General features: G+C 36.1%; 1 protein-coding gene across 7 annotated transcripts in view; it reads left to right on the top strand.

Moving 5' to 3' along the window:
• LOC139778921 (FAD synthase) overlaps nucleotides 1-23308 on the top strand; it is a 125908-nt gene that overhangs the window by 64344 nt on the left and 38256 nt on the right. For all 7 annotated transcript variants that reach the window (XM_071717065.1, XM_071717064.1, XM_071717061.1 and 4 more), the window contains one exon: nucleotides 16851-17097. In XM_071717065.1, the coding sequence (XP_071573166.1) occupies nucleotides 16851-17097 (247 nt within the window). The remainder of the gene's footprint in view (nucleotides 1-16850; nucleotides 17098-23308) is intronic.

The following is a 23308-nucleotide window of genomic DNA, read 5'->3' as shown; positions in this document are numbered from 1 at the left end:
AAGCAAAAACTATTATTAATTTGTTCTATTGAATATAATATATATATCAATCAGATACTATATTGAAGTTGTAAATAACATAATATAATATGATCTAATTGAAGTAAGAGAGCTGCTCGTGGAGTAAGTAAACAGAAGCACGTCTGTCAAGCGCGTCGGCTTATTTCCGAATTTATCTCCCGTTCTATCGCCCTAGGGCGATTCTGTTTCAGGTATTTTGCATGCGCAGAATTGCAAGTTTAATCGTAAATATAAGGAGGCAACGCAGGAGTCGCAAGGGAGACGATTTTGAGGATTTTATGACTCTGTGTTGCTGCGAGAAAGTGAGGTCAGAAAGAACCACAAGGTATCGGAGGGGTGCATGGAGAGCGGAAAAGGGACTGAAAGCGCCACCTGGTTGGAGGAGAAGGAAGCAAAGACACCGGAGAAAGGACTATCAGCTGAGACGGTAAGCGATAAGTCCCAGGAAGGAACAACGAGGATCAGTCGACTCTGCGGAAAGAGAAACGTGGGAGAAGACAAAGACACCAGCGAGAAGGGGAAGGCCGAGTCAGGCCGCCAGGTTGGTGAGAGAGAGAACGCAGAGTTGCGGCTCGATCCTTGAATTCGTAAAGAGAAAGAGAGGTGAGCTCTCACCGGAAGGGGAAGAGCACGCGCAAAAGGGCAAACGAAAGAGTGACGAGAGGGACCCGCGGCTGAAAGGCGACGATACGAAACAAGAAGAAAAGAGTACGTTCACTTTTGCACAAAATAAAGAGTTGCAGAGTAATAGAGACGGAGAAATGGAAGATATGTGGGATGGGAAAAGCGAAAGAGACATCCTGATAGCACTGACAAAGCAAATGAGAGATATGAAGGATATGCTTACGCAGGAAAATAAAGAAATTAGAAGTGAGGTGCAACAGCTGAAAGAAGAATTGCGTATTGAAAGAGAGAGAAATGTCTTGAGAGAAAAGGAACTAGAAAAGAAAATAGAGGGAAAGCTCAAGGATTTTGAGAAGAAATTATTGGGAAGCAAGCAAGCAAATAAAATTAAAACAATAGAAGCCAGACTTAGTAAGATCGAGGAAGGCAATCAGAAAAATATACCGGGAACAAGCGAAAATACAGACGAATTGAGGAAACAAGTAAAGGAAATGGAAATCATGATGGAGAAAAAGGACAGAGGAGAAAGAAAGAATAATATTATAAAAGGCCTGAATGTAGGAAAGGAAAGAAAAGGCTTGGAAAAGAAAGTAGAAGAATTTGTGAAAGAACGGCTGGGAGTAGAGGCGAAGGTGGAAAGAGCAAGATTAGTAGGAGGAGGAAGAATAATACAGGCAAAAATAAAGGATCAAGAAAATAAAAGAAGAATAATGGAAAGCAAAAGCCGACTGGGAAGAGAAGAAATCTACATTGAAAATGACAGAACGGTAAAGGAAAGGGAAATACAAAAGAAGATTGTGAAGATGGCAAAAGAACAGAGAGCGCAAGAAAAGGAAGTGGTAGTTAGATATTGGAAGTTAAAAATAGAAGATAAATGGTATAGATGGAACGAGGCCAAAGCAAGGTTAGAATTGCAGACTTTTTTTCAATCAGAGGGGACGGCGAAAGAGGCGAAGAAGATGGCACGAGAATGGAGTAGAGAAGGACAAGAAGGCACATAATAAAAACAATGAATGCAAGGAAGGTAAGAGGAAAATAAGTATAATGTTCTGGAATGTGGCTGGAATATCAAGGAAAGATAGAGATTTCTGGGATTACGTGAAAAAGTTTGACATAGTCAACCTCACAGAAACCTGGATAGAAGAGAAAGGCTGGAAGAAGATAGAGCATCTACTGCCAACGGACTTTAACTGGGAAATACAATATGCAAAGAGAGATAAAAAGAAAGGCAGAGGATCTGGAGGCATGATAACCGGAATAAGAAAAGCAATCAAAAAAGAAAGCGTACAAAAGGACGGCCAAGGGATAATCAGCTGTGATTTGCAAATCAGGAAGGAAAAATGGAAGATCATATCAATATACAACAGAGAGGGAAAGAAAACACTCTTAGAAGAGATGGAGGAATTAATAGAAAATGAAGGCCACAGGAAAACAATAATAGGAGGTGATTTCAACGCCCGAACAGCCGAAAAAGGCGGGACTTTCTGGAGAAGAAGAGGATAGAATAAGGAAGTTGAAGGATAAAATTGAAAACAGACAGGGAGTTGAACTTATAGAGACAGTAGAAAAAATGGGACTTGGACTACTGAATGGAAATAAAGAAGGTGACGAGCAAAGAGAATGGACGTTTGCAGGAACACTAGGAAGCTTAGTAATAGATTATGCAATTTGCAACGCAGAACCATGGGACGTAATAGAAGAATTCAAAGTAGGAGAAAGGACCGAATCAGACCATATGCCATTGGAATTAATACTACAGACAACCGCAGAAGTGGGAATAGAACAAGAAACAGAGAAAGGGGAAGAGAAAGAGATAGAAGACTGGTCAAAAGAGGGAGTAGCTTTTTACAAAGAAAACTTAGAGAAAAGGAAAGCAGAAAAAAAGGAATTCAAGTGGAATGGGATGAGTTAGTCGAGGAAGTTAGAAAAGCAGTGTGTAAAAGAGTCATCCGGATTTAAAAGCCAAAGATAGGAGAGAAAAAGTGGTGGGACAAAGAATGCAGAAAAAGCAAAAAAAGACTGAACCGAGTGTTAAGGCAAATGAAGAGAGGAAAAATTGAAAGAAGGAGATATACAGAAGAGAGACAAAAACATAACAAGCTAAGCGGGAAGAAACAGAGAGAAGAAAGGAAAAGAGAACAGAAAAAGATAATGGAAAAGATAACCAATGAAACGGAAATTTGGAAGTACATAAAGAAGGAGAGAGGAGGAAGAGAGAAGCCGGATAATAGCATCGGAGAAGAGCAATGGAAAAGACACTTTATGGAATTATTAGAAGGAAGAGATACAAGAGAGGAAAACAAAGAATCCAAAGAGCAGCAAGAAGTATTAGAAAGAAGTATAGAGGAAAGTACTGATGGTATAACAGAGGAAGAGGTAGACAGAGCAATAGCGAGATTAAAGAAGAAGAAAGCAGCGGGAGAAGACGGAATAAAAAATGAAGCTTGGCTACATGCGAACAAGGAAACGAAGGGAAAACTAAGAGAAATTTTACAAAAAATATGGCAAGGAGGAGAGATACCAAGTAGATGGAAAGAGGGAAGAATATATCCAATTTATAAAAAGGGTAGCAAAAAGGAAACAGGAAATTATCGAGGAATCTCACTTCTGGACACAGCATACAAAATATACGCGATAATCTTGGAAGGAAGGTTAAGAGAGGAAGCAAAACGGCTTAAAATATTACCGGAAACACAAGCAGGATTCAGAAAAGGAAGAAGCTGCATAGATAACATATATGCATTGAAAACAGCAGCAGAGAAGGTGCTAGCAAAAAAGAAGGGAAAGCTATACGTATTTTTTGCAGATGTAAAGGCAGCTTTCGACAAGGTAGATAGAGAGTTGCTATGGAAGAACAAGGAATATGAAAGAACAAGGAATTAGTGAAAGACTAATAAAAAGACTAAAAGATATATATAAGGAGACTATGACTAGAGTGATATCAGGAAACAAAGTAACAGAAAGATTCTGGACAGAGAGGGGACTAAGACATGGCTGCCCCCTAAGCCCACTACTCTTTATATTATATTTGACAGATGTGGAGGAATTTTTGAAGAAAAGACAAGTCGGAGGAGTTGTAATCGGCAGAATAAAAATATTTACACTTGCATATGCAGACGACCTGGCAATGTTGGCGGAGTCTAAGAAGGACATGAAGAAAATGTTGAAAAGCCTGGAAAAATATCTCGAAGGAAAGAGATTAACCCTAAATGCGGGTAAGATACTAGTTTTCTGCAAAAAGGAAAGAAGTCAAGAAAGAAAGTGGAAATGGAAGAATTAAGAATTAGAGAAGAAGTAAGAGAATTTAAATACTTGGGTTTCACGTTTAAGAAGAATAACAAGGACGATGCACATAAAGGACGTAGTAAAAAGAGCTGCAGCAGCCATGGCACAGATATGTCCCATAGGAGAGAGGGGAGGAGACTTTGACAGAAGAATTATGATGTTCAATATTATGGTGAAAAGCATCATGTTGTATGGAGTAGAAATATGGGGATGGAGAGAATGGAAAGAAGTCGAAGCGCTACAGGAAAGGTACATAAGATGGATCCTACGATTAGACAGGTGTACTCCAGGATACATAGTTAGAGAGGAGGCAACCATAGAGAAGATAACCCTAGAAGCAGGAGGGAGAGCGATAAGGTATCAAGACAGAATAAAGAACGAGTCAGAAAACGCGATACTAAAAGAGTGCAGAAGAGAAATGGATAAGATAGAATGGGAAAGTACAAACTGGGGCAAAACAATGAAAGAAGTAGTGTATGACGCAGGAGGAACGAGCCGTTGGGAAAGAGAAGCTAAGGAAGACAAAGGAATAAGTACAGTGGAAGAATGGATGGAAAAGTATAAAGAAAAGCAGCTGGAGGAAAGGAAAAATAAAATAGAAAAGTCAGTTTTGGCGAAAGAATACAAAAGGTGGAAGGGAGTAGGAAAAGCGAAATACTTGGGACAAAAAGGAAAAGGAAAACGACTGAAGACTCTAGCTAGATTCAGATGTTGCAACGAATGGAGAGGAAATAAATACTGGGAGGAGGACAGTAAAAGAGAATGTAGATTATGTGGAGAGAAAGAGGAAACCTGGAACCATATTCTGACGGAATGTACAGAAACCAAGGCAATGGGCATACCGGAAACAACAATAATGTCAGAAGGAGGAGAAGGAGTGGAATGGATGCTGAAAATCATCAGAATGAGGAGTGAGAGAGAATTACAGAGAGGACGAAAGAAAGATACGTAGAAAAAAGAATGAAGAAAACACGAAGAAATGCAGAGATATCCTTTGTAAATATAAATACTGTATGGAAATAAGGAAAAGTTAAACAAGCAGAACCATGTATCCCGAGAAGGGAATCATTATCATTAAATTAAAAAAAAGAATTGAAGTAAGAAGCGAAATATGTAATAATATGTATCCATAAATTATCATTTCAATTATCATTTTCTTGACATCGTGATATTTTAAGTATTAATTAGAAACAAACGGAACATGAGCGACGATTTTCCTTCTCAGAATCTTTTTTACTACACAAAATGTACTAAAAAGTAATTAAGATACTTCGGAAAAATCTTTATTACGCGATAGTGCTTGTCACACGTGCATATAGATACAGATTACTTTCTCGTTTTCTTTAATTTTTACAACTTAAGACAGCATATACGTATATGTGCGGTTTTGGATACACCTTTTTTCTTAAAAATCTCGGCATTAGCTCCCTGCGGTCAATGTAAACATGTTACCACTACTGTCTGTCATCACTTTTTTTCTTGAGGTTATTATCCCTCGGGTGAAGGAAATTTAACGTGCCTCTTTCCCGGCAATACAACACAGCACTATCACTATCTGTCACTATCCATTCTAGGTTATCTAGGTTATAACTGGGCGCGCTGAACGCAGAACGCACTGTCTGCGCTGAGTAGGCTATTGCTTGGAGCTAAAAAACGACGCTCATTCGGAACTAATTCTTTAGTGGAATTTTATTGATTCATACGATCAATAAAATTCCACTAAATTTTATTGATCGTATGAATAAAATTTATTCATTCAAATTTATTCATTCGACACTAAAATAAGTTAAAAAACGAAAATGCTATTAAATTAAGGGGTGCATTTCTGAGATATTAACAAAAAATATCATTTTCCATTGTTTTCAAAATATCTCGAAAACGACGCAAGATACGAAAAAAGTACAAGAGAACTTTTTTATAGGAAATAAAATTTTGCATCGAATACGTATATAAAAATTTTTTTTCCGATATCGGAAACCCAAGAAATAAAATTAAAACAAAATTAAAAAATAGCGAAAATTTGGGAAAAAAGATTTTTTTTACATTTTTGCGTACAACTTCTTTTCTAGCAGTCTAACCGATTTTTTCGTTCTGAGATAAAAGAAAGTAGACATTCTAACGAAAAAAACGCGAGGTCAAAAACATTTTTACCAATAGTGACCGAGATATCGTTCACGCAAGTTGAATGGTTTCAGTCGGTTTTTCAGTGTTTTGCTTTTATTTTAATTTAATATTATTTAAACTGGTTTTTTTTACAATTATTAACGAAAACATATATATTTCTTTAAAAAAGTCTTTTTCAGGCACAACTGAACAATTTTCAATTTCCATATCTTATTACTGCTTATGCCTCACTGCATACTCTTACGGCTATTGTAGATGACGCATAAAAGTTATGTATTTTCATTGATAATTGCAAAAAAACCAGTTTAAATAACATTAAATTAAAATAAAAGCAAAACACTGAAAAACCGACTAAAACCATTCAACTTGCGTGAACGATATCTCGGTCACTATTGGTCGTAAAAATGTTTTTGACCTCGCGTTTTTTTCGTTAGAATGTCTACTTTCTTTTATCTCAAAACGAAAAAATCGGTTAGACTGCTAGAAAAAAAGTTGTACGCAAAAATGTAAAAAAAATCTTTTTTCCCAAATTTTCGCTATTTTTTAATTTCGTTTTAATTTTATTTCTTGGGTTTCCGATATCGGAAAGAAATTTTTTATATACGTATTCGATGCAAAATTTTATTTCCTACAAAAAAGTTCTCTTGTACTTTTTTCGTATTTTGCGTCGTTTTCGAGATATTTTGAAAACAATGGAAAATAATATTTTTTGTTAATATCTCAGAAGTGCACCCCTTAATTTAATAGCATTTTTGTTTTTTAACTTATTTTAGTGTCGAATGATCGTATGAATCAATAAAATTCCACTAAAGAATTAGTTCCTTTTAAAAACACATAGACAACAGCCTAGAGCGCACACATATGTATATGTTAAAGCCGATCCAGCTGCGTAACGATTATATCGAGATCTCAAAATTTCAGGTACTCGCAACTCGTCGCGTCGCGTAAAGATACACGGTCTCGCTTCGCGTGTACTTGGCGCGAGACACTATCGTATCTCTTGATTGATAGCATCTAGCTAAGACATCTAATTAAGACAGAGGAGTAGTGATCGTTTAAACGAGCTCAGAGATGGATGAAAGAAGTCCACTCGATTGGAAAATTCACTTGCACTTAAACATATTTTGTTCAAGGGCTTGTATTTGCCGTAGGAAGTGCGATGTAATTCCTCGTAAAAAATTAAATTGTTTCTGAGAGATCTTCCCGGATTGTGTAATTTTACACGACCCAATAACTCTGAGCAATTTACACGATCACTTATCAGCTTATAGAGAAACACACCGCCGTAGAATTAGCAGACAAATTGAATATTTTTCAATTATTCTTTTTCATATAATTTGGGAATCATTTAGGGAAGTTTAGGAAAATTGTTTAAACATTTGGGTAATAATATTTTTCTGTTATTAACAAAATTTTATCGAGCGTCAAGTTAGCAGATAGCGATTATGTTTAATGTTTACTATGAATGGAATCGATTGGAAATCATTTGGGGATGACATCTTTATTGTAATTTTCATTTGGGAAAAGTCGCTTTTTTGTAATTTAAATAAATCTTTGTATTAAAAATAAAAATAAAAATAAATTTAGGTCTCTGTTCTTTTTGCACTTTGCTGCACTTCTGCACTAGTGCAACAAGTTAACTTATTGTTGCAGCGAAAAAGAACAGACCATTATCGGCAGTAGTGTGAAAATTACATATTTTTCGGAGGAGCAGCGAGTAAAACTATGTTGATAAAAGGAACGCATTCGAATTAATTTATTTTATATATAAGAATTAATTTTTATCTTTACTTCACTCAGTGTTTTCAAGTGATACAAGTTTGATCGCATTGAGAGCGATTTATGGGAAACACATGTTCAACCGAAAATGGATTTTGAATGATATAAATATTATAAAATTTATCCTGTTCAACGTTATTTTAACTTTAAAGCACAAGATTCGTTGCCCTAATTTAATCAATCAAGTGCTTAATTCATTTGAAGTCTATAGTAATCCAGCACAGAGTTTATGATGTCATTAATTGCTTTTAGTGCAAATTTGTATCACTCGAGAAAGAGAAAACGCTACTGCAAATTTGTATGATCCTAAATAGAAAAAATAATTAATAGTAGTTAATTATAGTAGTAGTTAATTTAACTATAATGTGATTATTATTATTATTATTATTATCATTATCATTATCAGAATAATAAATATTTTTATTATTTAACACAATAATGATTCCCACACCTCCGTCTTTTAGTAAATATTTAAAACTATATTCTTTTATTGTAATAATAATAATTATTATTATATATATTATCAGAATAATGAATTTTATCATATTTTTTATGGTTTCATGTTTAATCTGTATACATAGGCTATGGTCAACGTGACGTTACAAATGCTTCGAAGCATTCCTCTTCTCTTTTCTTTCAATGAAGAAAGAAGGAGAAGAAGAACGCTCCAAAGCATTTGTAGCGTCACGTTGACCGTAGCCATAGATATACACACTGTTGATAATATAAGTTAGGTCGCACATACACGTTTCAGAAATGTTTTATGAGCGTTTTATTTTAATTATAAAGACATTTTAGATAAAGACATTTAAAATTCCTACTTTTCACGTCTTTTGAACGTGTTTATGACGTCTTTGAGATATGCGTGAGAATGTTCTAGACTAGAAGCTTTATGCATGATATATTATTTTCATTATTTATAGTGTTTTTTTATTAGAGTTTTAGCTGAATTAAATCGTAGGCCTATAGATTTTGTGGAGGGAGAATCTGAATTAGTTTCGGGGTTTAACATTGAATATTCCATCTATGACGTCTATTCTTTTTTGAAGAAATTCCTAAACAGCACGGGGATTCTCTAACTCCTTAAGGGTCGACAGTTCGACAGGAGTCATTTATTACTAGAATCGTAAAATCCGTATTACGGCCAAAATAATGAGAAAGTCGCACTTTAACTATGATATTCGTAATCAGCAGCATCGCCTTCAAGCTGCTACAGATGAGCGATTTATTGGAAAAATGGTCAAAATAAAATTTTTGATATCGAAATTGTCGTTAAGGAGTTAGAGAATCCCTGTGCTGGTGCACATTCGTGCAATAAGTTAAAGTGAAACAAAATATATTTGTCTCACTCTAACTTAATTGCATTATACTGATGTGCACCAGTTCAGGAAGTTCTTCAAAATGGAACACACGTATAAATGTTCTTTCAATTGCCACGTTCAGCAAAACGTTTATTTTGCAACTGTTGGAAGTTTTCTAAGCTCAGATTTGTCTAATGAGAAATAGATTAAGACCGGTAGGACAAAATTAATTGAAGTAAATAAGTGGATATATGTGCATGAATAAAGTGATTTATTTTGTGCAATAATTAGTGCAATATAAATTTAAATATTTTAAAAAAGGCTATTAAAGCTATTATGTATTTGGATAAAGCAAATTATAATTTTGAAAGAAAAAATTTAACAAATAGGTATTTTTGTTAACTGTAGAAACGTAAAAAATGCGTTTCTTAAATCATGGTTTTAAAAACATTTTCGTTCAAACGTTTCTTAATGGTTCTTTACGGTTATGAAACTATGTATACGTTCAAAAAACGTATATGAAATTAATATGTGCTACCTGGGAAATAATATGAAGGTGCATGAGACCTAAGGCATTTTTTATTTTTGTTTTTAATACAAAGATTTATTTAAATTACAAAAAAGCGACTTTTCCCAAATAAAAATTACAATAAAGATGTCATCCCCAAATGATTTCCAATTGATTCCATTCATAGTAAACATAAAACATAGTCGCTATCTGCTAACTTGACGCTCGATAAAATTTTGTTAATAACAGAAAAATATTATTACCCAAATGTTTAAACAATTTTCCTAAACTTCCCTAAATGATTCCCAAATTATATGAAAAAGAATAATTCAAAAATATTCAATTTGTCTGCTAACTCTACGGCAGTGAGAAACACTAGATCTAGGAAGATTCTCCTTTTCTCCAATGTCAATAAATTAAGCCTACATAACATGACTTCGTAGGCATGATCAGAGTAATTTATTGGATCATCTGTAAGAAAACTGACTCTACGAAGGAATCGGTGTTGAACCCTCTCAATTATTGTACAGTATTTTGTATGGAGTTCAAACAGATGCGGCATATTCCAGTTGCGTTCTGACCAACGAACAGTATAATAATTTTAAAGTGCGAATATTATGGAAAAATTTACAAGATCGCATTATAAACCCGAGTCTCTTAAACGCACGACCTGTGACCGTTTGTATATGTTTTTCAAAAGACAAATCTGAACAAAATACTATATCCAGGTCGCGAATAGAATTACTTTAGAGAGAGTGGTTTCACTTAATGGATAGTTATGCATAACTGTATTCTTTTTCCGACTGAAATGAATCACGTGGCATTTGGAAATATTCAATTGTAATTTATTTGTTTCGCACCAAGAATCTAAACAGAAAAGATCAAGCTGTAAAAGACATGCATTTTCATAACTGTTAATACGACGGTATATACTTTCAGATTGTTTGCAAATAATAAAAATTCACAAAACTTAAAGACTAATTTAATATTGTTTATAAACAAGGGGGCACGCTTATAAACAACTGGGGCACGCTCGACGTAGCATGTATAATTTTAGAAAAGCAGTTCTTGAATTTGACGATCTGCAATCTTTCCGTTATGAAACTTGCTATTCAACTTAACAAAGTTCCATCGATGCCAAATGCACGTAATTTCCTTATTAGCAAAGCGTGATCAATACTATCGAAAGCTTTTTTAAAGTCTGTATATATAGCATCAACTTGAGAGCTCGCCTCAATAGCTGAGTTTATAAAATCGTGATATAAAAGAAGATTAGTTGATACGGAGCGACCAGCTACAAACCCGTGCTGTTCATTAATTATTACATTTTTAAACAATGCTGACAATTTGTTTGCAATAATATTTTCAAATATTTTTGGCATAAGATTTTGTTTGCTAATAGGTCTGTAATTGGAAACTAAAGTTTTATCACCACCTTTGAAAATGGGAGTCACAATAGATAACTTTCAAAGATTCAGAAAGATACCGCACGACAGAGACTTATTATATATCAGCCAAAGTATTCTAGCCATAATAAAGTTGCATGATCTCAAAAATATAGGAGATATACCATCAGTGCCGGGACTAGAGAATTAGATTTTAGAGTATTTATGCTCTGAAAAATGTCCCCAATAGTAATGTCGACACTCAATACATTTATGTCATGCTCCTGCACCACATTCTCACAATGCTCGTCAGAAACAAAGTATTACACAGACTCGAAGTAGTCCGCGAAACAGTTTGCGATTTCAGAGCTGTCGTCAACACAAGAGTCATTATGACAGACATTGGCGATACGTTGGAAGTCGTCATAGTATTTATAAAGTTCTAAAAGACCTTTACATTATCGAATATCGTATTCTCCGACTTTCGCACGTAGTCCCACCAACATTTTCGGGCGAGAGATTTACATTTAGTTCTTAATTCGTAGAACGCAAGATAATCCGCCAGTTGATTTGATTTTTTATACTGATAATGAGCTGCTCTTTTGGCTTTTGTCACAGAGATTAATCTTCCGGAAAACCACGCCGAATAATAGGATTCACGTACCGAATATATCGGAACAAAAACGGAAATTGCATAATTGAGATGCGTGTATAAAAAATTTACAGCATCGTCAATACTGAGACAACTCAATTCATTATCCCACGAAATACTGCCTAAATATTCATTAATGGCTACATAATTAGCTCGCTTAAAATTTCCATTCGAAAAAAGGGGGAGATGATCTTGCTGACACCGGCAAGGATATAATAATGGGCCAATTCCTTTTAGTGACACAAGTCGACACAAACATCGTTCTATCCTTCTTGGCATTCAATGAATAACAAAGACAGAACGACATTTGTGTCGACTTGTGTCACTAAAAGGAATTGGCCTAATGGCTGGATGATATCGATTGCAAGTACATATGGTTTCATTGGCCATTGATATTAAGACGGCGCGCAATGTGGAGAACACCAGATCCAATATATTCTGACTCGCATTTGTGATATTATTATGCTGATAAAAATTAAATTCGTTAAAATAATGCATGATGGTATTTGCCTGCTCTAACATGGCAATCATGGTCCACATATTGAAGACAATTTTCATAGTTATACCAATATACGTTAGGCAAATTGTAATCACCGACAATTAATATATCAGCTTTCGGTGACATACTAATCACCTCCTCTACAGATAGACAATGAGACTCATAAACAGATGGTTCTGATGTTGGGGGCAAGTAAACAGTACCAATAATAATATGTTTATGATCCAGCCGGATGTCGACAAAAAGTTGTTCCACACACTTCGTCTTTACTTTCAATGATCAGCTAAATAAACAATCACGAACCGCTATTAATACACCTCCTCCCCGCAAATAAGCACTATTGTCTTTTCTATCTAATCGAAACACATAAAAATTTACAAAACCTAATTCTTCATCTGAAATGCTATCATTTAACCATGTCTCTACTAAGATAATTATATCGTATTCTTCTGAGATAGAGGATAACGCATAACGCAGATCGCATAATTTTGTTTTCAAACCACGCACATTTTGATAATATACTAAATAATAAGGGAAGCGAGTTAGTTTTTTGGTATTGCATTCCGGCTGGAATCAACAATTTTAGGCACCCTGTTTATATATCGGATAGTCTTATTTGTTTCGCCCGCATTTTTTAGCACTTTGAGTTGAGCTTGCAAATCCTTTAGATGTCTCCTTTGTTTTAACGTGTGGTCCTGAGAAATTTTTACCGGACCAGAGTATGCTGATTTGTTTCTTAGAATTGCCACGACATCCTGTTTGTTTGATAATGTGACTCGCAATGGCCTAGTGTGACCCTGACGTTTTTTTACCTAGTCTCGTCGTTCTAATGCTAGGAGTCCTATCAGGTTGAATTTTACGGATGATATCCTTAGCGAGATCAGCGTCGACGCCGTTGCCACCATTGGGCTCTTCCAAATTGAAAAATATTAAATTTGCGGATCTTCTTTCTCTGTCCTCCAATTCCTCAATAATATCCTCCTCGAGAAGCAGATGGGAGACTGACGGTTGAGTATTTGCAAAACTGTTTTCAAGACTATCGATTCTACCTGACAACTTTTGAATGTCATCCATAATCTTCCTTACATCAGACCGATATAATTCTGTCATCTCCCTCCGAAATTCTGCAAATTCCGTATGCATCAACTCCTTGATGGTATTTAAGAGGGCGGAATTTGCATCTAAGCTTGGGGATGCACTTGCCGAACCTCCACAGTCCGTGAATCGCCCGTTCGAATAAGGATGACCAATACGGGACATGCACGACGGGTGAGATGTGATATTGCAATTATCACAGATAATAGGCTTGACCACCACAGTGCCACAACTCTTGCAAGTTTTTCTACCGTCCACGTCGATTTTAAAATTATTCGAGATAATATGTAGACAGTTACGAAGAGAAAGATTGAGAACCAGAGCAGGAGACAAGTAAACAAAACATGTCTGTCCTCTACTGATGCTAAACTGATACTGTTCCTATCTTAATATTCTGTATGCGTTAAACGGATAGAATATGTCGCCATAAGTCAATGGTTTTAAATTGATAATAGTATAAATGAGGATTCCTGCGAGTAATAGTGGCGTGATTATCGCCCAGCAAACTCTCCAGTATACCGACGGCCGTTTCTGCAACATGTGATATATTTTGCTGTGTGGGCTGTACAGAAATACGAGACACATTTATTTGTAGGCTATTTCCGATCCATAGTATTTCATTTCATAGATAATACAATAATAGCCTTTATCACAAAGTCTTATTTAGTACCAAGTAAAGCCACGATTTTAATAAAAATATAATAAGAGAAATTTGCTAAGATAGTTCGAGAAAGTGATAAACTCAACCGTTGCTTTCCTCGGTATAAAAACTTTTCCTGGACACTACGATTTTTTTGACCATTTTTCTCGGATTCTGCAAGAGATACTAACAAGGGAACGGTCGGAAGTGTCCCTACCCGATTTGGATACGCTTTGGATATGTTGTTGAGCATAAAAAAAAAACAGACTCGTATTTTTTTTTGCGGCGTATCTCGACGTTTAGGGGTTGAAAAAACCCCTAAAAAATAACGACCGATTTGGATGCGCTTTGGATATGTTGTCGAGCATCAAAAAACATTAGACACGGGTTTTTTTTTGCTGCTTATCTCGACGTTTAGGGGTTGAAACAACCCCTAAAAAATAACGACCGATTTGGATGCGCTTTGGATATGTTGTCGAGCATAAAAAAACATTAGACACGGGTTTTTTTTTGCTGGTTATCTCGACGTTTAGGGGTTGAAACAACCGCTAAAAAATAACGGATTTTATAGTTTTTAGCGAATATCTTCGAAAATATAAGGCGTATGAAAAAAAGTTTGGTACAAAAGGTTTATGGCTTTTTGTGCTCTTTACAATGGCGTAATCAGATTTTTCAAATTTGTCACATTTTTTAATTTAACCCCACTCCCACCTATTATTTTTGCCAAATATAACAATTTTTCCAACGCAAATTTAAGAGCGTCAAATGCCAAATACATCCATGTGTATTTTTATTATGATACCATTATTAGATTTTTGGCAAGACGAGATGATATGTGGTATAGGCGTCGCCCTGTAGGTAGGAGTTGCGTTATTTCTGTTCAGTTGCACCGTACGCTTAAAAATTTCCATTTCAACTCCGGGATGACCGAAAGCGCTGATGCAAAGGCCAGCGCAAGGCACTGACAGCGAGAGGTTAATGCTATTTCGAGAGTCCTAGACTAGCAACGGAATGTCGACTCCGACATTATAAATACCGCCGAATTGTAAGATCACATTAATGAATAATTATACCGTTGTGCGCTCACAACAATTTACTTCGACGCGTATTTATAACACTGTTTTGCGCACGCGCCATTTGAACTTCGGATGACGTGATATCTTTTCCTCTGCTTGGACTTTCATCGCATATTATGTCGTAGTATATAGTAATGGAAATTTTTAAGCGTACGGCGCAACTGAACAGAAATAACGCAACACCTACCTACAGCGCGACGCCTATACCACATATCATCTCGTCTTGCCAAAAATCTAATAATGGTATCATAATAAAAATACACATGGATGTATTTGGCATTTGACGCTCTTAAATTTGCGTTGGAAAAATTGTTATATTTGGCAAAAATAATAGGTGGGAGTGGAGTTAAATAAAAAAATGTGACAAATTTGAAAAATCTGATTAGGGGAGACCGGGGCTAAAAGGTCAGTTTTTTTTCGGTGTCGATTTTTAACAACAAAATAAATAATTTTAGTTAAATGTGGTATACCACTGTAAAGAGTGAACCTTTAGCTACAAAATTTATATAGGAAATTTTTGTCTACGTCGCTTTGTTTAACCGGTATAGAGCAAAAACGACAACAGTGGAAAAATTGAAATCTCAAAAATGCCGGGGTTTAAACGTCACACTGCATTTTCAATACATATACGTACATCTAATCCTAAAAAATGATAGGATACATTTTAATAATTGTTTTTTAAGAAAAAAATATAAAAATTTATTTAAAATTTTTATGCGAAACATTATTAAAAAATAGTTACGAGGGTTCCTCTTTCCGCAGAAGTCACTCGCCCGACTTGTTTCACTCCTCGACGTCCGATGACTCTATTCGGTGTCTGAACGGTTGTAATTCCCGTCTCATCCATATTCCATATGCAATGAGCCTGGAAATGCCTTGGAAATGCATCTGGACTGCTTACTGACCGATTAGCCCCAAACACAAGTTTCAGGTTTGATCGCCCACGAAATATTAGACATCAACGATAATGAAAAAACTACACTGGATTCGTGTTCAGCATGCATTACTCTTTATAATCACGTACCTCGAGATTTGGAGAGCAAATATTATTGCAGATATTACAAAATTTCCACGCGCAGAAAATGTAACATTCACCTTCCGAAAACACGTTTGCTCTCGTAAAAATCATAATACGGCAAGTAACCTGCCGAAACTCCGTTGGGGTCACATGGGTACCATAAGCAGCGTTTACAATGTTAATAGCGAGTTCACACAATATACAGGTTCCGAGAAATTTGATTTGACGCTTTAACCCCGTTGACCTTTTAGCCCCGGTCTCCCCTACGCCATTGTAAAGAGCACAAAAAGCCATAAACCTTTTGTACCAAACTTTTTTTCATACGCCTTATATTTTCGAAGATATTTGCTAAAAACTATAAAATCCGTTATTTTTTAGGGGTTGTTTCAACCCCTAAACGTCGAGATAACCAGCAAAAAAAAACCCGTGTCTAATGTTTTTTGATGCTCGACAACATATCCAAAGCGCATCCAAATCGGTCGTTATTTTTTAGGGGTTGTTTCAACCCCTAAACGTCGAGATAAGCAGCAAAAAAAAAACCCGTGTCTAATGTTTTTTGATGCTCGACAACATATCCAAAGCGCATCCAAATCGGTCGTTATTTTTTAGGGGTTTTTTCAACCCCTAAACGTCGAGATACGCCGCAAAAAAAATACGAGTCTGTTTTTTTTTATGCTCAACAACATATCCAAAGCGCATCTAAATCGGGTAGGGACACTTCCGACCGTTCCCTTGTAAGTAAAAAAAAATAATTCAATGGTCCCCGCGTGCTCCCCATAATGTCTAAAATGCACACTTTTACGTAAATGCATAAATTGTTTTTAATATTTAAATCTTTATTAGGTGGACGATATTGCTAAAGAAATAAGCAATGCATCAAAGCAGTATTCCGCTGTATTTACATCTGGTGGTGTTGGACCTACTCATGATGATGTAACTTATGAGGCTGTAGCAAAGGCTTTTGAATTAAAACTTGAATTACATCAGGAGTTGTTTGATATATACACTCGATTGATTCCTGGTCAGCATGAAATAAAACGACTTGCTATTGTTCCCAATTCTTGCAAGATTATCAACATTGATTCTACAGGTATATACATATTTTCCTTTAAAATTTATATTTTAGTGTTGGACTTATACAATAGAAATTATTTTTGTGCGTCTCACTATAGATTAGTGTAAATTCTAGATACAATCAAATTTAAATCATAAGGCAAATAAGAGCAAAACGCCGATGTTAAAGCGAAAGATAATATTCAAAAAAAGTAACTTTAATATAAATATAAGTACAAATTACGGTAATTATGCATTTTAGGGGAGGCACCTCCGATGACCTTGACCTTGACATATGTTGTCAAGGTCACCCTCCTGAGCGGGGAGGCTCATGGTAGATATCTCAAGTTCCCGGAGCCTCCCCGCGGTAGCGCCGTGAAGGACCCTCGGGGGGGTTTTAGTGGGTTAAAGTCCCACATAACCGCCCTCCTCGCCCCGGAGGAGGGGGTATCCGTGTGGTTTTCCCCCCCGTCAACCAAAAAAAAACAAAAAAAGGTCACCCTCCTGAGTGACCTTCAGAAAGTTTTAGCCGGCGCTCGTTTTTTATTAAAAAGTTATAAACAAAAAAAGTTTGAAAAATGTAGCAGTTATTTTGAGTACTAATAGACATAAATGACTGATATTTATGTGGAAATAGTACATGTATGAACGAAGGAAAATTATTTAAAGCAGTGAATTGTTGGTATATTGAAAGAAAAGTTATTTAAAGCAGAGAATAGTTGGTATATTGAAAAGTATATATACAATTGTATATGTTAGAAAGCATAAATATAAAGTATTCCCTGCTTTAATCAAAAGCATAAACTGTTCTTTGCTTTAATCATTTAATTGAAATAACAGTATGTAAATACATTATTACCTTTTATTATTCTCTTTTTAATACATATATTATTAATTTTTACGTGGTTTGAAATTTAAATCTAACAAACGTAAATATGTAGGTATACTGTGAACGTATATGTAAGTTTTTCGAAATAATGGCAACATTATATCCTCTCACTGAAAATAATACATCTGACTAGAAACTCTAAGAGTATATATGTTATTGTTTATATTCTTTCGACTACATTTTTCAAACTTTTTTTGTTTATAACTTTTTAATAAAAAACGAGCGCCGGCTAAAACTTTCTGAAGGTCACTCAGGAGGGTGACCTTGACAACATATGTCAAGGTCAAGGTCATCGGAGGTGCCTCCCCTAAAATGCATAATTACCCAAATTACAGACGTTTTGATCTTAAAGTTTAAATCCTCTTCAGTGTAACAATTAGAAATAGTAATAGTTTTAAAATGAGTCGTTAACGCATATACATATACATTTAGTAGTAAAAATATAATCATGTTCCCTAAACCAGTAGTCGGCCGCGAAGTTGGTTAAACAGATCAATTAATGGCATATCACTAGTTTGTGACTTTATTAAACGTATAATATGTTTCTTAAAAATCTCTAAAGTTCTACCAGTTAACGTTAAACAAGGTATACGCAATCATAGCATGCCAACTTTAGAAAGAGTATTGTTCGCAAACTGTCTTAAAAAAACATTTTGACTTCTATCTTACAAGGAAAGAACACGAGGATCGGATTTAAACGAAACTTATTTTTATAATTTGAATCAGTGTTAATAATATTTCAAGCAGTAATAAATATTATTCGATAATAATAGTTATCAATCTCGAAATCTCACATGTCAAAAATGTGAATTTTTTCGGCGAGATCTCAGCAAGAAATTCAGATTCCAGTCGGACACGCGTTTGCACTCACACACGCAAAGCCAGTTTGTCCCTCAAAACGCGTTCATACCGCTTTGGTCAGTGCAATCAGTGTAACCACATTCACATTCCTCACATTTCTTGATGCTGATTGTAGGCCAGTCAAGTTACGGATTTTTTGGGACTTAAATCGAATTTGAATTCGGAAGCTTAATTTATGTGCCATTCGATAGTAAATGACACTGATATAAACATATCAATTTTGTAGTTCGTCAACCCCGCTCGTTTTTGCAAAAAAAAATTAAACACCATAAAAAATTGGCCCCTTCCGATCTTTTACTCGAAACGCTGCTCGAAAACCGTTCGAGATACAGCAAAATTGCACATAAACAATTTTGTAGAAAATTAAATTTCCTATAAAAAAATACGCAAAGGCATTTCTCTAAAATCAATAGCTTAGGCGTGAGTGGCGCCCGAAGTGCGATCGGAAAGTGACTCTCTGCGAATTCGCAAGGATAGCTGTAAAATTCAATATCGGTGCTCCGGATAGTTGTAAAATTCAATATCAGTACTTCAGCATTGAATGAAAAATCCTAAAAAATTCAAGACTTAACTAAATATAATAGAAAAGCTATTTTTGGGGTCAAACATTTTTTTATCGATAAATTCGAATTATGACAGCTATGTGACAAAAAATTTTTTTTTGTACGATATCGTAACTTTGATCAGTCATATCTCGGAAAGTATTAATCGAAGGACAATAAAAAAAATTTATTTTATAGGTAATTTTATTCTCTAAATTCGATCTCTTTATATTCCGCCGTAAGTGCAACCGTTGGCCTGCCAACTTTGAATCAAGACAAAATTGTACCTTTGACAGAGATTTACGGGGTGAATAAATTGTTATTATTATTAACATTAGATATGCCTTGAAACGATTACGTAAGAGAAATTTCTCGATTCGACGAATATTTTTAATTTTTTATGATTCTTTCTAAAATAATTGTTTAAACATTTATTAACTAAAAAAATGTAAATTTAGACGGTTAGAAATTTTTTCAATTATTTTACTGAAGAGATTTATTCGCAAAAATATAAAACATTTTTAACAACTATCAAAATATGCGTGAAATTGTTTATAACAATTGATAAATTAAAAATATTTTTAAAAATCATAAAAACTTAAAAATATTTGTGAGATCTTCTTGCATAGTCGTTTCAAGGCATATCTAATGTTAATAATAATAACAAATCATTTACTCCATAAATCTCTGTCAGAGGTACAATTTTGTTTTGATTCAAAGTTGGCAGGCCAACAGTTGCACTTACGGCGGAATATGAAGAGATCAAATATTTTATTATAAAATTACCTACAAAATGAAAATTGTTTGGTCATCCTCCGATTAATATTGTACTTTCCGAGATAAGACTGATCAAAGTTACGCTATCGAACAAAATTTTTTGTCACATAGCTGTCATAATTCGAATTTATCGATAAAAGAATGTTTGACCCCAGAAATAGCTTTTCTATTATATCTAGTTAAGCCTTGAATTTTAGGGGATTTTTCATTCAATGCGAAAGTATCGATATTGAATTTCAAGAGACACGATAGTGTCTCGCGCCAAGTACACGCGAAGCGAGACCGCACCATGACTCTTTTAAGCGAACGCACGAGTTGCGAGTACCCGAGATTTTGAGATCTCAATAACGAGTAAACGGATCAAGTTCTAAGTAGGCTTGATCGATAGCTTGGGGTCGATTTATAGGTTATAATAAGAGTGTTTTTATTTTTCCGCTACGTGCCCTACGAGCGGAGATATTACGATGTAAAGTCTGAAATGCTAAATTTTACAATTAAGAAACGTCGTCGTCGTCATCGTCGCCGTACGGTTGCTTTTGCCTCGACAGATAGCGTTTGAGAACATCTCGAGCGTCTTTCCGAGTCCCCTCCATGACAATGTTGCTACACTGAAAAGAGACAGCAAATACGCGTACGTGTGCGCTCGTCGCTCAATGCGTTCGCGCGGACAGCGCGCTGTCAGTCAGTTATAACCTAGAAATACATATCGCGTTCGCGCGTAACACCGTGGTGGTAATTCTTCAGTTTAGCTACCTCAGCACAGAAATCGATGAAATTAGGCTTATTCGACGCGTTTTTGCACGAAACGAAAGAATCTGGCAGAAAGAAGTGTCGCTCTGCCCCGCGACGCGAGATATTAATCGTTAAAGTTGACAGGAATCAGGTTATGATTCCTGTCATACCGACGACATGTAGCAACACTGAACATGCCCTGTGGCCACATGCGCATGCTCAGTGGCCGCACGCGCATGCAAAAGTGCGCCAATTTTAAATATGATGACTGGTCAATCATGCAGAATAATCAAGCGTCTTCATTCAAGCAGTTAGGTATCACGCTGGGAGTTTTGTTTAGTTTTATTATGCTGCGGCGGAGCCCCTTCCCCGCCTATTTATGTACTGTTTATACACGTGTACTATTATACACATGTGTATAAAGCGCGTCAACTAACCTATGTAGGTTAGTGACGCGCTTTAAAAGTATTTAAGTGTTTAAAGCGCGTCAACTAACCTATGTAGGTTAGTGACGCGCTTTAAAAGTATTTAATGGCGTTTTCGATTTATGACGAACCTGGCTCGGGTTAGCTCATGGACATAGAACACATATACATATTATGTATGTATTCTATGTCTATGAGCTAACCCGAGCCAGGTTCATCACAAATCGAAAACGCCATAAGTGTTTAAAGCGCGTCATGTAACCTACATAGGTTAGTTGACGCGCTTTAAACACTTAAATACTTTTAAAGCGCGTCAACTAACCTATGTAGGTTAGATGACGCGCTTTAAACACTTAAATACTTTTAAAGCGCGTCACTAACCTACATAGGTTAGTTGACGCGCTTTATACACATGTGTATAATAGTACACGTGTATAAACAGTACATAAATAGGCGGGGGAGGGGCTCCGCCGCAGCATATAATAAAACTAAACAAAACTCTCAGCGTGATACCTAACTGCTTGAATGAAGACGCTTGATTATTCTGCATGATTGACCAGTCATCATATTTAAAATTGGCGCACTTTTGCATGCGCATGTGGCCGCGGGGCATGTCCGTAGTCGCTACATCTCGTCGGTATGACAGGAATCATAACCTGATTCATGTCAACTTTAACGATTAATATCTCGCTTCGCGGGGCAGAGCGACACTTTTTTCTGCCAGATTCTTTCGTTTCGTGCAAAAACGCGTCGAATAAGCCTAATTTCATCGATTTCTGTGCTGAGGTAGCTAAACTGAAGAATTACCCTTTTGTTAACTGAAATATACTACTGACTGTTCTACTTTCGCGAAACACTCGCGGTATCTTTGCTCGGTCTCGAAACTTTGTCGCGGATGGTTCGTCGGTGGCTCGTAGGGATTCTCGATTCGGCAATTAATTTATCACACTTGGGATCGAGTATCAATATATTTGTCTTTAATCAGATCTCTCAGGATACACTCTTTGGTATACGATCGTTACGGGCCGCTGCCCTACGCTCTTAGTTCGCGCTCGCTCGTTAAGTACGTTACTCTCTCGTCTTTTACGCACCTTCTACCTTCCTGACTCTACTCTCTCTAACTAACTGTCTCTCTTACACACACACACGCTTACCAACGCTCACGCTTTAGCGCCATCTCGGCTTACTCTCTCGCTCGCTCATTGGCTGTCGCCATTACTCACTATACGCTCCGTCTCTTCGTCTCATTCGCTCGCTTCCCTGGTGGAAATAATTTTACAACAATTTACGTATTTCTATGAAAAATTACAATCTTCTACAACAAATCACAAATTTCTACAAATTTGTGAAAATTGTAGAAATTTATGGTAAATTGTAGTAAATTGTAGTAAAATGTAGTAAGTTGTAAAAAGTAATAGAAAATTGTAACAACTTTTTTTACGAACATTTTTATGAGACGTAGTAAATCGTAGAAGTTGTAGATTATTGTAAAAATCATAACTATTTATAACTATCTACAACATTCTGCGAATATTTTTTATGAGAACGTAGTAGTAACGTAGTCACGATCAATCGGACACCGTTTATTTGGCCACGGTTCATTTGGACACCGTTCATTTGGACACGGTTCATTTGGACACGGTTCATTTGGACACCGTTCATTTAAACACGGTCATTTGGACACGATCATTTGGACACCGTTTATTTGGACACGGTTCATTTGGACACGAATCATCTGGACACCGTAAAAAATGCGGCCTGTGCAGTTGGACACCGAAATGCGCTACCTGTGCAGTTGGACACCGAAATACGCGACCTGTGCAGTTGGACACCAGAATGCGCGGCTTGTGCAGTTGGACACCAAAATGCGCGACCTGTGCAGATGGACACGAAAATGCGCGGCCTGTGCAGTTGGACACCGAAATGCGCGTGCATGGGGGGTGCAGGGGGAACGAGGCCCCCCCGCCCATGCATGTACTTTGATATATTATATAGGATATATTGACGAGTAAGGATGCAACA

This window comes from Temnothorax nylanderi, unplaced genomic scaffold (genome assembly GCF_030848795.1).
Source record: "Temnothorax nylanderi isolate EJ_2023f unplaced genomic scaffold, tnyl_v1.0 TNYL_tig0202_pilon, whole genome shotgun sequence".
NCBI lineage: Eukaryota > Metazoa > Arthropoda > Insecta > Hymenoptera > Formicidae > Temnothorax > Temnothorax nylanderi.
Note: the sequence above shows the minus strand (reverse complement) of the source record. Positions and strands in the feature narration are given on the sequence as shown.